General features: G+C 43.0%; 1 protein-coding gene across 1 annotated transcript in view; it reads left to right on the top strand.

Annotated features, from left to right (window-relative positions):
* Positions 1 to 13,306, top strand: part of LOC126507949 (28S ribosomal protein S17, mitochondrial-like) — a 50,350-nt gene extending 37,044 nt beyond the window's left edge. Inside the window, exon 2 of the mRNA XM_050152804.1 lies at positions 12,933 to 13,306. Coding sequence (XP_050008761.1) covers positions 12,933 to 13,306 — 374 coding nt within the window. The remainder of the gene's footprint in view (positions 1 to 12,932) is intronic.
* Positions 13,307 to 14,939: the final 1,633 nt, after the last annotated feature.

Here is a 14,939-nt window from a genome sequence, read left to right as displayed (position 1 = left end):
AGCCCTGTGATCAAGTTTCCCAGCTTGCCTTTTCTCTTGGGTGTCTCCTGTCTCTTCCCTGCTTCATCATCAAGTGTCCCTCCAGCTCTCCCTTCTAATCCTTTCTTCTGACTGAGCTCTGCATCCAATTCAGAGTTTCACTGGTTTTCCTTGGAGAGAGCCAGGTAGTACATATTTTAGCTTGTGTTACCTAAGCACCAAAACTTGATATTGCAAAGGCACATGTAAGTCGTTTAAATGTGGCCATTAGAAAAGTCAAAGCCTGGGGCTAACGAGCTGTCTCAGTAGTTAAGAAATTATATTACTCCCCCCACCCCCCATGCAGAATTTCTGTAACAGCCCTGGCTGTCCTGGAACTAGCTCTGTAGACCAGGCTGGTCTTGAACTCACAGAGCTCTACCCGCCTCTGCCTACCGAGTGCTGGGATTAAAGGTGTGTGCCACCATTGCCCTACAGGTTCCTGGCAGGCACAGCACGGAGTTCTCAGTTACCTTATCTCTCTCTTATCTCCCGGGGATAGAACATCTCCAGTCTCCAATGATACTCATACATACGCAGACATACTCACATGCAAGTAAGTAATTAAAATAATAAAAATAAATCTTAAAACAGAGAAATTCTTATATCAGACTGTTCCAAATTCCTGCCACTCTTGGTCCCCAGGCCACAGTTTACCAGTCTGTGGCTTAGATTCTGTCGCAATGAAGAGCTCATGCCACAGGGCTGGCAGATTACATGTTTAGTGGGGTTGGTATTCTGGGTTCTGTGTCTAGTACAAGAAAAGGAAGGACTCACCGTCCAACCATGGTGTTACCCAGTGGCCTAAAATACTTGGCTTCTCCTATGATGCCTCTCCTCCACTCAAGCTGGGCTGTGCTTTTCTTGCAGGAAATGCTCCTGTCAGCTACTGAGTCTCCCACTGATGGCCAGCAAGGGAAGGGACTTGAGTCCTCTAATCATTAGGAACTCAACTATGCCATTGATTTGAATGAATTAGGAAGTGGATTCTCACCTGGTTCCTTCTGACCGAGATGCCTGCTGAAGCTTGGCATGGGCTTTATGAGGTCCAGGGCAAGCGACTCAGCAGACTGAACTCTGACTTCTGAACTACAAAACTATGAGATCATAAATGAGTATTATTTTAAGCCACTAAGTCTGTAATAATTTGCCAGGCCTCAATAGAAAATGAACACACTGGGAACTGTGGTTAGCAGGGGGTAGATCCTGCATATGTGGAGGAGCGGACACAGGAAAACAAGGAACAGCTCTGAGAACAAATACTCCAATAACCAGACGGACCATAGTGTAATTGTTTATACATCCTATAGCCTAGAGGCTTCTATGAGTCATTGTATGTGTTCTCAATGGCTATAAATGTTTCATCATCTGTAGAGGGAGGCTTTGTCTGTAATGATGAGGGGATGTTCGGAATTTCAGGTAATTACGGGCGATCCTGTTGGAGAATGAAGTAGTTAATTGCTGCATGGCTGCACTCGCTGCCTTTCTTCCCAGCTGCTTTTCTCTGGTGTGGTGTTTGCAATTGAGGAATACCTACTAAAGGTAACTGTAGAGAAGAGCCGGGGCAATACAGAGGAGATTTGGCAGCTTGACTCGCAGGGCATAGTCTGTACGTGGCTAATGGCAGTAGCTACCTACTACCTATAGTAGACACCTGTGATGGGAAACATCAAGCGACCAAGACAGCCAAAAAGGCACTTAAGGCAAACAAATGGCTCGCCCCAAAATGATTGCATATAAAAACCCAAACGGAATCCAGAAGTCTAACAACTTAGCTTTTAAAAATCCATTATTTCTTCCAGACAGAAGCACTTAAGGGATCAGAATGGCTTATTGAGGCCATTCTGGATACAGATTGAGAAAGCAGCAGAACAAAGGAGCTTAGCACCCAGAATCTCATGATCAAAGATTTGTGAAATTAACAGCTACCACACAGAGGAGATGTAGCCTTCGAGTGCATTGGGAGCACTCCTAGGAGGCGCACAATCTAATTGTGGTTTAATTACCTGCTGCTGATAATGGTTTTTCCTCCTAGAGTTTGTGCTACCCAGGGTCCATTTCTATTAGCGCTCCAACTCCACAGACGACTAGGATTGTCCAGGACACTGCTGCTGTAATGATTAAAAGTAGAAGAGGCAGGCCATGCTGAATTCATCGCATCTCAGAAGGTGTAGCACTCGACTTCCCCGATAGCTAATTAGGCTTAATTGCATAGAATATCAGACCTCACTAATGAAATTCAGCATAGATAGCTTTAGCATCGTAATGATTACCTGATCTCAGAGCGAGAAATTGAATATGTGGGAAGAGCTAATGTTTTATCCTGCTTTCCTGTAGCAATTCTAATCGGGGAAACAAACAGCTTCTGTCTCTAAAGTAAAGCACTTACAGACAAAGGGATGCTACCTAATCTGAGAAGATGCAATGATAGACACAGAAAACAGATGTAGCGAAGCTGACAGTGTAGGCCAGAATAGATAACGGATGCTACAACCGCCAGGCAGAGCGCAGAGAACCAGAGATTTGTGCCCGCCAACGCACCACCTCTATAGATTGCTTGTAAACAGCACAGTGGGGCTTCTTTTCCAGTCACAATGGGGAAAACATGGCTATTCTCTTTTGGTAATTTGAAATTACTATCCAACGATCCCGTTATTACTAGCACAATGTGACTCCTGTAATAATACTTTATGAATGATATGAAATGACCCACAATCTGGTTACCAGGGTTAAAATGGAAGTGATATCTAAAGGTTTGACTAGATTCAAGCTAAAGTGGACGCAAAGAGAAGAACAAACTGACACTATGAGGGAAACCCTGGGCACATTCAGCACGGGCAATTCTGCTAGACAATTGGATCGGGCAAAAGAAGAGGCGATTGGTCAGAGAGAAAGGGAGAGTCTTGATTAGGACACTAAAGAGGCAGGAATAAATCCAACACAAGGTCCTTGATTGGATATTGGTTAAAAAAAGAAAGTTAAAAACCACACGTCGGCGATCGTGACTGTTTAGGCATGAACTGTTCACATATGAAGCAGGGTCTTCGCAGGAAACAGATGTCAAACTTCAATGAACTCAGCCCTGAATCATTTCCTGAAGAGACTGTTGAGAGGTATGGGCAGGAGGAAAAGAAGCAGTAGGTTGCTGATTCATCCACGGTTTGGCAGAGAAGCCACGGTCAGCCCCTCTGAGAATTGAAGGAACAAGCTAGAAAGAGTTGATGAGCTATAGTAGTTACTGAACAGGTGCTGTCTAACAAGAGATAGAGTGGTAAATGAAGCCAATACCATATCACTATTTGGGGTGGGGAGGAAGAGGAGAACCATCCCAATTGCTCCCAAACTCCCTGATTCTTGCTAGTGTGCCTTATTGCCTCCTGGTGTCTATGGGCACCTCTCATTGGTTGACCTTGATTAGAATCCCGGTTGAGGCAGTCTGGAGAAGTCAGTCTTTCAGGGATTGGAGCCCAAAACAGAGAGGAGTGGATGAGGCATCTGAGGATGGGGAGCCAGGGGAAACTAAAGGCGCAACTGGGTACTTAGAGTGGATTACAGAATTATCGCTAATTGCTAGGTGCAATAATGGCGCTGTAATTATCAGAGAATGAATGGCTTTGGGTGTCTTTTACAATGCATGCTAGAGTATTAAAGGATAAAGTGTCACGATGTCTCACATGTGTTTTGAAATGGTTCAGCAGGTTAGGCCAGTTGAATAAAATACATGCACGAAATAAATATAGAAACAGGCATTTGGGACCTTCTTGCTCTACCAGTGCGAGCTTTGCAGAGTCAGGCTCCAATTACATTGCACACAAAGAAGTAGGTTTTGTCCCTTTTTCCTAAGCTCAGCACCTGGCACATGGTAGAGGCTAAAACATGACATTTGTATGTGTCTCATCTACATACTCCTTTCTCATTGATGATCATATTTCTTGGTGTTTGAAATAATCTTCTATCACAGAGAAATTAATTACATTTTAAAAGAATAAGGAAAGCTGTAAGGGATAAAGAGAATTATCAACAAGTTGTACAGGAGTCAGTTCAAGAAAACTAAAAGAGCTTTTTAACTAATTTAACTTTTAATTTAAACTACCTCATGCTGTATTTCATATATTGAAGTTTTAAAAGTCAGCTAAACATGGTATAACAATGGCGAGAGATTGGGAAGGGTGCAGAGAACTGGAGGATGTAAAATGAAGTTGGTACAGACTATAAGGGATGTGTAGAACCATCAGTTTGAGCCTCACCAATATGAATAATTAATACCCATTCATAAAAATGAACAAATCAAACCCCAAGTGAGCAAAAGAAGTAACTTTTGAAAGAGCAGAAATAAAATATTAATGGGAAACAGGCAGTCAGTAGAGGAAATTAGCAAAGCCAAGGTTGTTTCTCTTAAAATATAAATACAATTGATAGACCTCAAGACAGACTAAATAAAATAAAACAACAGAAATGAGTGAAATAAGAGATGCGTACTCAGATCTTGTGGACATTAAGGATAAAGGAGTATTATGAATGCTGTTGTATCTTGTCTCCTGTGTGTTATAACATCTTTGATGGCTGTGGTAGTTTTAAAGAAAGTAGACCACCAAAGGGAGTGGCACTATTAGGAGGTGTGGCCTTGCTGGAGTAAATGTGGGGGTGTTGGAGGAAATGTGTCATTTTGGGGGCGGGATTTGAGGGCTAATATATGCTCAAGACACTATCCAGTGTCTCAGTCTACTTCCTGTTGCCTGAATATCAACATGTAGCAGCTCCTTCTCCAGTACCATGTCCACCTGCACACTGCCATACTCCCCACCATGATGATAATGGACTAAATCTCTGAAACTGTAAGCTACCTCTTCAATTAAATGTTACCTTTATAAGAGTTGCTGTGGTCATTGTGTCTCTTCACAGCAATAGAAATCCTAATTAAGATAATGGGAAAGTTGTTTTGTCTTATTCCCGAGCACCTATGTGCCTTATAATGACCCATGTAATTTCTTTTTGTTACCAGACGTATCTACTCATTACTTAGAAGTCAATATCTGGAAAATGAATACATGGGAATTGAGAGGTGATAGGAAAGATCTTAGATTTTTTTCAAATGCTTGCACCCTAGAAAGATGGTGCTGTCCTCAACTGCTTCTCTCAGAAAACAACCACTTTTGGGAATTCAGGCATGCTAATGTTTTTATACTGACCGAGAAGGAGGTGTATGGAGCAATTGTAACCAATTTCTAATTGGTCTTAATAACAAAAACTTAGAGTCAGATATTAGGGGCTGAAAGATGAAAAATCTGAGAATCAGAACAGCCAGCCACTAGTTCTTACCTCTACAAAATCCTCAGAACCAAGGTGGCAAGGTCCTATCTCTATGAATCCTCAGACTGAATGTCATGTGCTCCTGTCTCCTCTCATCTGTTATTCCTCTCTCTGCCCAGCCATATCCTTCCTGTCTCCATCTTCCAAGTACTGGGATTAAAAGTGTGAGCCACCACCACCTGGCTCTGTTTCTCTTTTAGACTGGATCAAACTTATGTAGCCAGGGTGGCCTTGAACTCTCAGAGACCCTTCTGTCTCTGCCTCCCAAGTTCTGGGATCAAAGGTGTGTGCTATCACTGTCTGGCCTCTATGGCTAACTAGTGGCTTAGCTCCACACTCTGATCTTCAGGTAAGTTATATGTGTTATATCACAAACAAAGTAGCACCATAAGCAATGGCTGGTTGTTTCAAGTGGACACAACCTGGAATCCCCCAGGAAGACAAATCTTCATGAAGAATTCTGGAGATCAAGTTGGATGGTGGGTAGATCTGTGTGGGGATGAGAAGAAACCTACATCAGGGGGAAAATGCAGAGTGTAGAAGCCAGACAGGGAGGCTAGGAAGAAGATATGGGCTGGAGAGATGGCTCAGAGGTTAAGAGCACTGGCTGTTCTTCTAGAAGTCCTGAGTTCAATTCCCAGCAACCACACAGTGGTTCACAGCCATCTATAATAAGATCTGGTGCCAACACTGTATATACAATAACTAAGTAAATCTTAAAGAAAAAAAAGAGGCAGAGAGAGAGCTTTTGAAACCCGAAAGCCTGACCCCAGTGACACAGCTCTTCTAACAATGCCACACCTCCTAATCCTTCTCAAAGATTTCTATCAACTGGGGACCAAGTATTCAAACATGAATATGGAGATCATTCTCACTCAAACCACCATACACAAAAAAAGAAGATATGCAATACAAGATTCAAAATATCTGTGTTGGAAGATTTGGGTATACCAATGAGGGTGGATAAAGATGTACATTTTTAGAAATTCTGGTTACCTCGATTCTATGTAGGATGGTATCACTTAAAAGGTGCTTGTGTTAAAATCATATTCTCACATACAAGAGATTAATATTGACGGTTTCACCTGCGCTGGCCTTATTCATGCATATTCTATATAAACAATTAAAATTCACTTCACCCAAACAGGGCAGGGACTATTATCATCCCTGTCACAGATGAAGAAAGAGTGTTAATTGGTCTAAAAATGATTCCCTACATGTTGACCTTCCAGAAAAGAAGGCCTGGCAACCTGCCAAGTTTCACAGAGAACAACCTGAAAGTCAGGCTTGCCTTGCTAACAGGTGGCCGAACTTAGATTCAAACCCAGATAGCCTGAGTACCCTCCTTACAGGAGCTGGGGTTTTCCCAGGCTTGAAAGTTGAGCTGATGGCTCCACAGCTGGCTTCTACTTCAGCCTCCTGATCTTGCAAAGAGACCAGCAGGCACCAGCCCCAGCCACCTGCGCTAAGCTGACTCCTGCCGCGGCAAAATGCCACCCCATCCTACCGCTATTGAGTTCCCAGGTCCTGATCGTGCCAAGGTGGAGCCAGGGCTGTTCTAGTCTTCCAGCTTAGAAGCCCTGTAACCAATGTGTGTATCCCTTCTGAAATATGATATCCATGTCAGCAGACTGCCATATGCTGTCTCGAGTGGAGTAACTGGAGACCCACACCTCGACTTATTTTCTCCTCTCCAGTGAAACGTCTCAGAGAAAGCTGCTTCCATTTACCATTGTGTAAATGGCAAACTAAGGCTTAAGAAGAACTTGTCAAGATCACACAGCCACATGGCTAGTAAGTGCTTGAATTGAGCTACACACTCAGACAGCTGCGTCCAGATTGTACTACACCCGATGCGTGAGTGTGACAGGGTTGGGTGGCTTCTGTGCCCCATGTCCTTGTATCGCATTTCTCCACAATGTATGGCACATGGAGACTTGCGCATTCACTGTCATTGGATGTGCGAAAGACTATAAAAGTAATAGGAGGACATAGGAGAGAGAAACCTGGAAGCCACTCATGAAGCCAGCCCAGAAAAAATTTCTACAAATACTACAAGGGCTTTGTATCTAAACTGGTAGAGTGTTTGGATCTTGAACTCAACTTTAAAATGTATTACATCCATCAGTTAAATAAAAGTCAACAAATGACAGATCCTGTCTTTCAAGACAGGAGTTGGGAATCCTTCAATGCAAGCCTTAAGAGTTTACATAATCAATGTTAAACCCTGTAACAGACTTCAAGAGCTTCAGGCGATAAGGATGGATGTGGAGTAGTTGGCACAAGGTTCTCACAAGTTGATTCTCGAATAGAATTAGGAAGAACAGTGTTTAAGTAGAGGAAAAGAAGAGGGGGAGTTGTTCATAGATATAATAGAAATCACAATGAAGAAATAAACAGAGGTTTTGATGGGCAAGTGGGGAGGAAGCTTGCTCTATATTAGAGGATCCGAGGTTAGAAAGAAGTAGGATGGGACATAGTCATGGCTAAATGTCAATTGCTGTGATAAGACACTATGTTATGACCAAGGCAACCTTTAAAAAGGAAGCATTTAATTGGGGTTTACTGACAGTTTCAGAGTTGGGCCTTGACCAGCATAGTAGGGAGCTGGTGGCAGGCACGCAGGCAGGCATGGCACTAAGCAGTAGCTGGAACTTGATTGATTCCTGAAAGTTGGAGGCAGAAAGGGAGAGAGAGAGAGAGAGAGAGAGAGAGAGAGAGAGAGAGAGAGAGAGAGAGAGAACCCGAGCATGGCATGGGCTTTTGAGACCTCAGCCCACTCCACTCCAGTGACACACCCCTCCAGCAAAGCCATACCTCCTAATCCTTCCCAAAACAGTTCCAACAAATCGGGACCAAGCATTCAAATTCATGAGTCCATACGGGCCATTCTTATTCAAACCATCGCAGGTGTATTATTTGTTTCTATTCCAGTGAAGGTAGATTGGAGCACAGTGTTCACAGGAGGTAGAAAGACATAATGAAAATACAAAACACTAAACATGCCTTGCAAAAATGAAAGGGGTAATGATATTCAGATGGATTGAAAGAAAGGCCAGGAGGTTGTTCATGGATTTCCAGCAACATAAAGAAGGATGCTATGGAAGAGAAATGCTCCTCTTACTACCAATACTAGAAAACTTGGAATGAAAAATTTATGAGTGTTGGGTGATAATAATGTTAAAAGGAGAGGGGGTGACAGCAATGCAATAGATTGCTTTGAAATGCGTGAAAAATGGGGACGGGGAGCTCATATTAAAAGATCCTTAGGGATATATGCTGATCTGAAAATAAAGCACTGGAAGACTAGGAAGACAATACAACTTTCAATCCAGTGGGGGGGGGGATAAAGCAAACAATCCAAAGAGAAGGAAAGCAAGAGCCTCTGGGACCATAACAATAGACTGCACATTTATCTGGGTATCCATGGGACTTGATTCTAAGACCCCTTGTAGTTACCCCTTGTGGATGCTCAAATCTCTATATGCATATAACCTACATATATGATTTGTGTATAACCCGCACACATCCTCCCACATATTTTAGCCTATCTCTAGGCTACTTAAAATACCTCATATATTTTCAATATTGTGTAAATAGTTTTTATGACAAATTGTTTAGAGAGTAACAAAAAAAAAAAAAAGCCTGTGCCTCCTTAGTATAGCTGTGCTTTTTCCTTAACTAATGGTCCATCTCTTATTAGTTGACACCATGACGCTAATTCCACAGACATAGAGAGATGACCTTAATATGAACGGAGAGCCTTCTCTGTAAGGGTGAGAAGGACACCTATCAACGTTCAGTAGTGGTTCCTTCTGAACTTGTTAAAAATAGGGAAGAAGGGAAATGGGTGGACCTACGAGATAATTTCAAAAGGTTTTCATATACTCTACAATATGATTGATTGATTGTGTGTGTGTGTGTGCGCGCGCGCGCGTGAGAGACCAGAGAACACTGGCTATCATCTCTTATCACTCGTCACCCAGTTCCTTTAAGACAGGACCTCACACTGAACTTGAAGTGTAATGTTTCAGCTGGGCTGCTGGCCAGAAAACAACAGAGATCTGTCTTTCTGCCCCTCACACCCAATGTTGGGTTTACTTGCATATCCATGCCATTTTTGTTCTTTTTGTTTGTTTGTTTGTTTGTTTGTTTGTTTTTTTGAGACAGAGTTTCTCTGTGTAGCCCTGGCTGTCCTGGAACTTGCTTTGTAGACCAGGCTGGCCTCGAACTCACTGAGATTTGCCTGCCTTTGCCTTTTGCTGGGATTAAAGATGTGCACCACCACTGCCTTGTGCCAGGTTTGTTTGTTTGTTTGTTTGTTTTTTAATGTGGGTGTTGGGATTCAAACTCAAGTTCTCATGCTTACACAACAAACACTCACCCACTGAGCTATTTCCTCAGCCTCCAATAATGTGTTTCTTATAAAAGCTAAAATAAATATATGTATCTCCCTGTTAAATCTCAGGATAAGCACATAGATGGTGTCATTCTATAATTTGGTGATGCATCATTAAGTATTTGGAAAGCTTCGGAGTCCACGAAACCTGAGGCGAAGTGTCTGGTTTGGTGTCCCTCAGGCCGAGTCTCCTAATGTTACTTTGCACATTTTCAACCCTGGTGGGAATCCACTAAATCATAATGATGAAGATGTTATGGGAACTAGATATGGCGGAAGAACTCAACCAGGACTCAAAGATAAGTATCTTCTTCTGTCATTAACTGTTTAAAACTCAGGCAAAAGCTGTAGGTGAGAACTGTACCAGGAAGTCAAGGTCTAGGGGATTCGCTCTGTAGTCTGTTTATAGTGCCCTCTAGTGGCAGCTCTGCGGAGCTCTAACGTGGCCCTCGGGAGGACTGCTAATTTGGTATTTATTTCAAAGCAAAGATGAGTTCGGCTTCATTTTCATATTTAAGGACTATGAATAGTGCTCGGATATTTTAATTTTATATTCATCTTCTTCAAAAAAGGGATTGTCTGTCATTTTAAATGCATTACAATTTTGTAGGTAAATTCTACTAAAACGTAGTAGATTTAATTGGTTAAATCCATACAAGTAAAATGTTATCAATATACTACTCCAGAAGTGTTGTACTTCGTGAGAATTCCTTGGAAAGTTTTCAGTGCCCTCACATGATTAAGCCTCAAGGGAACACTGAGATCATATGAATTGGTTCTGGTTCCATGTTTATCTGAATGGTGCTAATTCTTTGATGTTGGTACTCAACAACCCTATAGGCAGATTATCGCTCATTGTGTTTAAAACTTAATCTCAGTCTCCTTGGAGATTAACCCCTTCTTAGCCAGTGGTTTTTAATTGGGGGGTACATGCTAAACCTACCTAGGTAAAGAATTCTAACACAGAGATATTTAGGAATCACCCAAGCTTGCTTCAATAGGTGCATGTGTGCAGGTCAGAGGTCAGCATCAGGGGCCCTCCTGCATCTCCACAGTCTCACATTGAATCAGGAACGTACTAACGGGTTAGACAAGTCCTGACATCCAGGGCCTGTCTTTCTCCAGGCTGCAGTACCATGGCTGCAGACACGTCACTGTATCGAGCTTTTACATGGGTTCTGGAGATCTAAATTGGGGCTCTCGTGTTCTTAGCAGGTGCTTTACTGATTGAGCCATCTCCCTAAGCCCTCTTGTTGCTATTCATCATATAGTATTGGTACGGCCTTAATATATGTTCAGCATATTCTTGGTGTAACGTATACACCAAACCTCAAGATTGTGTTATGTAAAGCACTATTCTTTGTGTGTGTGTGTGTGTGAGAGAGATATAACATGTGCTGGCTTTGAAAATTAATCATCATTGTCCTTACAGACCTTTTGCCTAAAAGTTTTTGAAGGTGCCCTTGTTCTCATCTTGCAAACCATAGAAATATCAAAATTCTCAGTTGTATAATTCTTATTAGGAGCCCTCCTCAGACCCGGAACTTCTAAAGTCACCAGTGTCCAATGTATCAGTTATAGATCCGTGGTGTTTGCTCCTCATTCTGTTGGTCAGGTTCTGCCGTTAAGGCCAGGCCGATCTGTTCGGCAAGTAATTGCTGCATCTGAACGCTGTGATCAATTCAGGGACCCCCCAGAACCACAACACTGGTTTTAGGTACTGCGGTGAGATCTGGTGCCGCGAAGCGCCTCTGTTGGGCTAAGTCTCGGTATAGGAATTTCTTTCGGAGCCTACCAGAGTCTCCTTATTAGCTTCCTGAAGCACGAAGCTAGACTCCCTCATTGCTCCCAGGTAAGCAAGTGGGCACGCTTCTGGGGCTTTGCCGAGGTCACCAGATACCATCTGTTCTTGTTCTGTGTTGAGATCTTGTTCTGATCAAGAGTCCTTGTTTAAACGCTCTCCGTGGGATCTCTTGCTCTTTAGCAATGATTTCTTGTACGTTTCTTCTTGTGAATGGGATGGAATGATGCAGACCTCAACCCGTCCCCAGTTCATTTTGACCCCCTCGGTACAGGCAGAGGGAAGTTAGAGGAGGGGGTGGGGCCGGGAGCAGGTTAGAATTCTCCCCGTCAGAGGGGCAGGGAGAAGTTAGGTTGGATTTCTGAAATACCAAACAGGATACTCCACAGCAAGTGTCTTTTTCCTCTTCCCTCACAACTGGTGTCTCTAAGTTTGCATTTAATTCGGAAAAATCAATATTATTGCTAGAAAGTGTTTACTCATAATAATAATTGGGGTTTTATTTCATTTTAATTTATAGAAAAATTCTATTATTTTTTTTCTTATTCATTTTAATATCTTTTTTTTCTTTTGGTAAGTCAAAAGCCAATAGGACAAAGGAGAGCTTGTTTAGCAGTTGTCCCCTGCACGTCTGAGCACACTTCCTTCCACACCATATCCTTAAATAGTGTCATGTTTATGTGACCTCCTCGAGTGGTGCTACCCACTCACAGTCCATACTGTGTGAGAAACTAGCCAATAAATACATTTTGTTCAAAACAAAACCCAATGGAATGACCTGCCACTGTATTTGCATTGGGAATAACAAGCCGTAGCTGGCGTTTGCCCTGCTGGCTCTTTGTTTCCTGGTATGCTGTTGCTGCTTGACCTCCACACCACTACTCAACTCATGGACTATTATGCCCAGAAGTGTCATGATCATAGAGGAAAATATGTTTCGTGGAAATCTTTAGAAGTAAAATATTGGAGAGTGTCGGTTTCAAATGCAGTTTGGTTATGGTGAAAGCTGGTTTGAAATGATGAAGGCTCTTCTGAAAAGATCCCACGCCAGATCTTACCACAGACAAACTGATTTGTTCATTCATATCAAATATAACTTCACAATAATTTTATTGCCGAAGGTTTCCATGGGTTACATATGCACGACACCTGTCTTTTCCCTCCGTTGTAAGGCTTTGGAGCTTAGTTCTCTAATCTATGTGGAGGCAAACTGTTGGGGAATATTATTTTCAGATGTGTGACTTTTGTTTACGCTGCATTTGTTTAACTCTGTGACGCGGTGATTCTTTGCCCGTCTAAAACACCTGATGTCCCATGTGACAGCATCACCCTGCACTCCAGGCTTCGACTGCCAGAAGCCGAGTGGTAGAATCCAGAAGGTGCTCAGAGACCCATAATGTCAATAATCCGTCTATGCCATATGGGTCTTGGGGAAGGTGAATGGTACAGCCATGGTAAAAACTGCTAGAGTAAGAGCGACCAGACTTGTTTTGGATCCCTACTTGCTAAAGTACTTCAACAAGTGGAAAACCTACTTTGCTCACGATGCCCATCAGCAGTGCTCCCTCGGGGACACCGTGCTCCTCGGAGCTCTGCCGGTCACGAGGTCAAAGCATGTGAAACATGAACTGGCTGAGATCATTTTCAAAGTTGGCGGAGTTATCGACCCAATCACAGGAAAGCCCTGTGCGGGGACCGCCTACCTAGAAAGTCCACTCAGTTCAGAAACTGCTAACCCAAGTAAAACGCCAGAAGAACTCAAGGTCTCTTCCACCTAGGGAAGAAGAAGCCAATGGGATTTCTGTCTTTATGGCTCCTCTCTGACTTCCATCACTAGCCATCCAGTTTCTCTTCTGACATGAAGGAAATAGTAAAAGTAAATGAAACAAAGGAAAAATAAAAAACACCTGATGTCTAATAAAGAGCCGACTGCCCCCATTGTAAGGCAAGATCAAGGATAGGCGGGGCTGGCAGGTAGAGAGTACAAACAGAAAGAAAACTGAGGAAAAAGAGGAGCAAGAGAACAAGGAGAGAAGGGCATCATGAACCAGCCACCCAGCTACACAGTAAGCCATGGAGAAAGAAGTAAAGACATACAGATGTAAGAAAGATAAAAGCCCAGAGGCAAAAGGTAGATGGGTTAATTTAAGAAAAGCTGGCAAGAAACAAACCAAACTAAAGCTGGGCATTCCTAACAAAGAATAAGCCTCCAGGTGTGATTTATTTGGGAGCTGGGTAGTGCCTCCCCTCCCCCCAAAAGCCAAAAGAGTAAAACATCTTACGATAGCAAACAGGCACCTCTGCACTGAACTCCACGGTGCAAGGCTTGGACTCTAGGACCCCAAGCTTTATATCCTAACTCTCCACCTACAAGCTGCAACTTAAACTCTCTGACCTCAGCTGTCTTTGCTGGAAAATGGGCCCGAGTGTGGTCCTTAGGGTCACTGTGAGGACTTGACTACAAGACAGAGCTTCCCAGTTTGCTAGAACATACCAAGCGCTAGGCACAGCTGTTACTGCCCTACTATTTTTAGACTCCGGGAAGACATCCTTCCCTCACAGAGATCCAACGGAAGTGTGCTGGAAACAAGAAACCCTACATAATATGGGATATAATTAGAAAATGACAAGGTGGCGGCCAACTTCTGGTAGGAGGCTCAGCCATCTTGTTAGGAACTGATGGTGAAGCGTGTTGAGAAACAACCTTTCGAGCCTGGCAATTACAAGACAGCAAGTGATGGGGATGTTCATTTCCACCCCTCCTGGGCTCGCAGAAGCTCACGGCCTGGAAGCAAGAGCTTGCGGCATGCGAAGGTTTTGATGATGATCTTTCAATGAGAAGCTAGGAAGCCTGGCTCCTTCTGAGTAGCACATTAGGGGCCTTTCTTTTACAATCTGTGTTGCTTTTGGCCTCTGTCAGTGTAGCCTTTTGATAGAACTAAAAAGGATTGAAATTAACAATCTAGGAGTGTATCTTTCCCATCATGCCTTTCTTTCCAATCATTTTCTATCCTTGCCCATGTTTTGTTTTGTTTTAAGATTTATTTATTTATTCTATACACAGTGTTCAGCCTCCAAGTATGCCTGCAGGCCAGAAGAGGGCACCAGATCTCATTACAGATGTCTGTGAGCCACCATGTGGGTTGCTGGGATTTGAACTCAGGACCTCTGGAAGAGCAGTCAGTGCTCTTAACCTCTGAGCCATCTCTCCAGCCCCCTTGCCCATGAATAAGATAAAACAAAACTATCCCTTCCTTCCTTTCCCATCATGCCAATGCTACCAGTTTAAGGGAACAGTTTTTATTAGTGTTTCTGCTTGTTATTTGTTGGTTCATAACTCTTTCCTGCTTACTGGAGGCAGGGGCGTTATCTTCTAAGAAGCTCATCTACCCACATCTTCCTAGGGAGCCT

The sequence above is a fragment of the Alexandromys fortis genome, unplaced genomic scaffold, assembly GCF_014885135.2.
Source record: "Alexandromys fortis isolate MF-2015 unplaced genomic scaffold, M_Fortis_MF-2015_v1.1 scaffold_73, whole genome shotgun sequence".
Classification (NCBI taxonomy): Eukaryota; Metazoa; Chordata; class Mammalia; order Rodentia; family Cricetidae; genus Alexandromys; species Alexandromys fortis.
The sequence above is the reverse complement of the archived record's forward strand: the minus strand, read 5'-3'. Positions and strand labels throughout refer to the sequence as shown.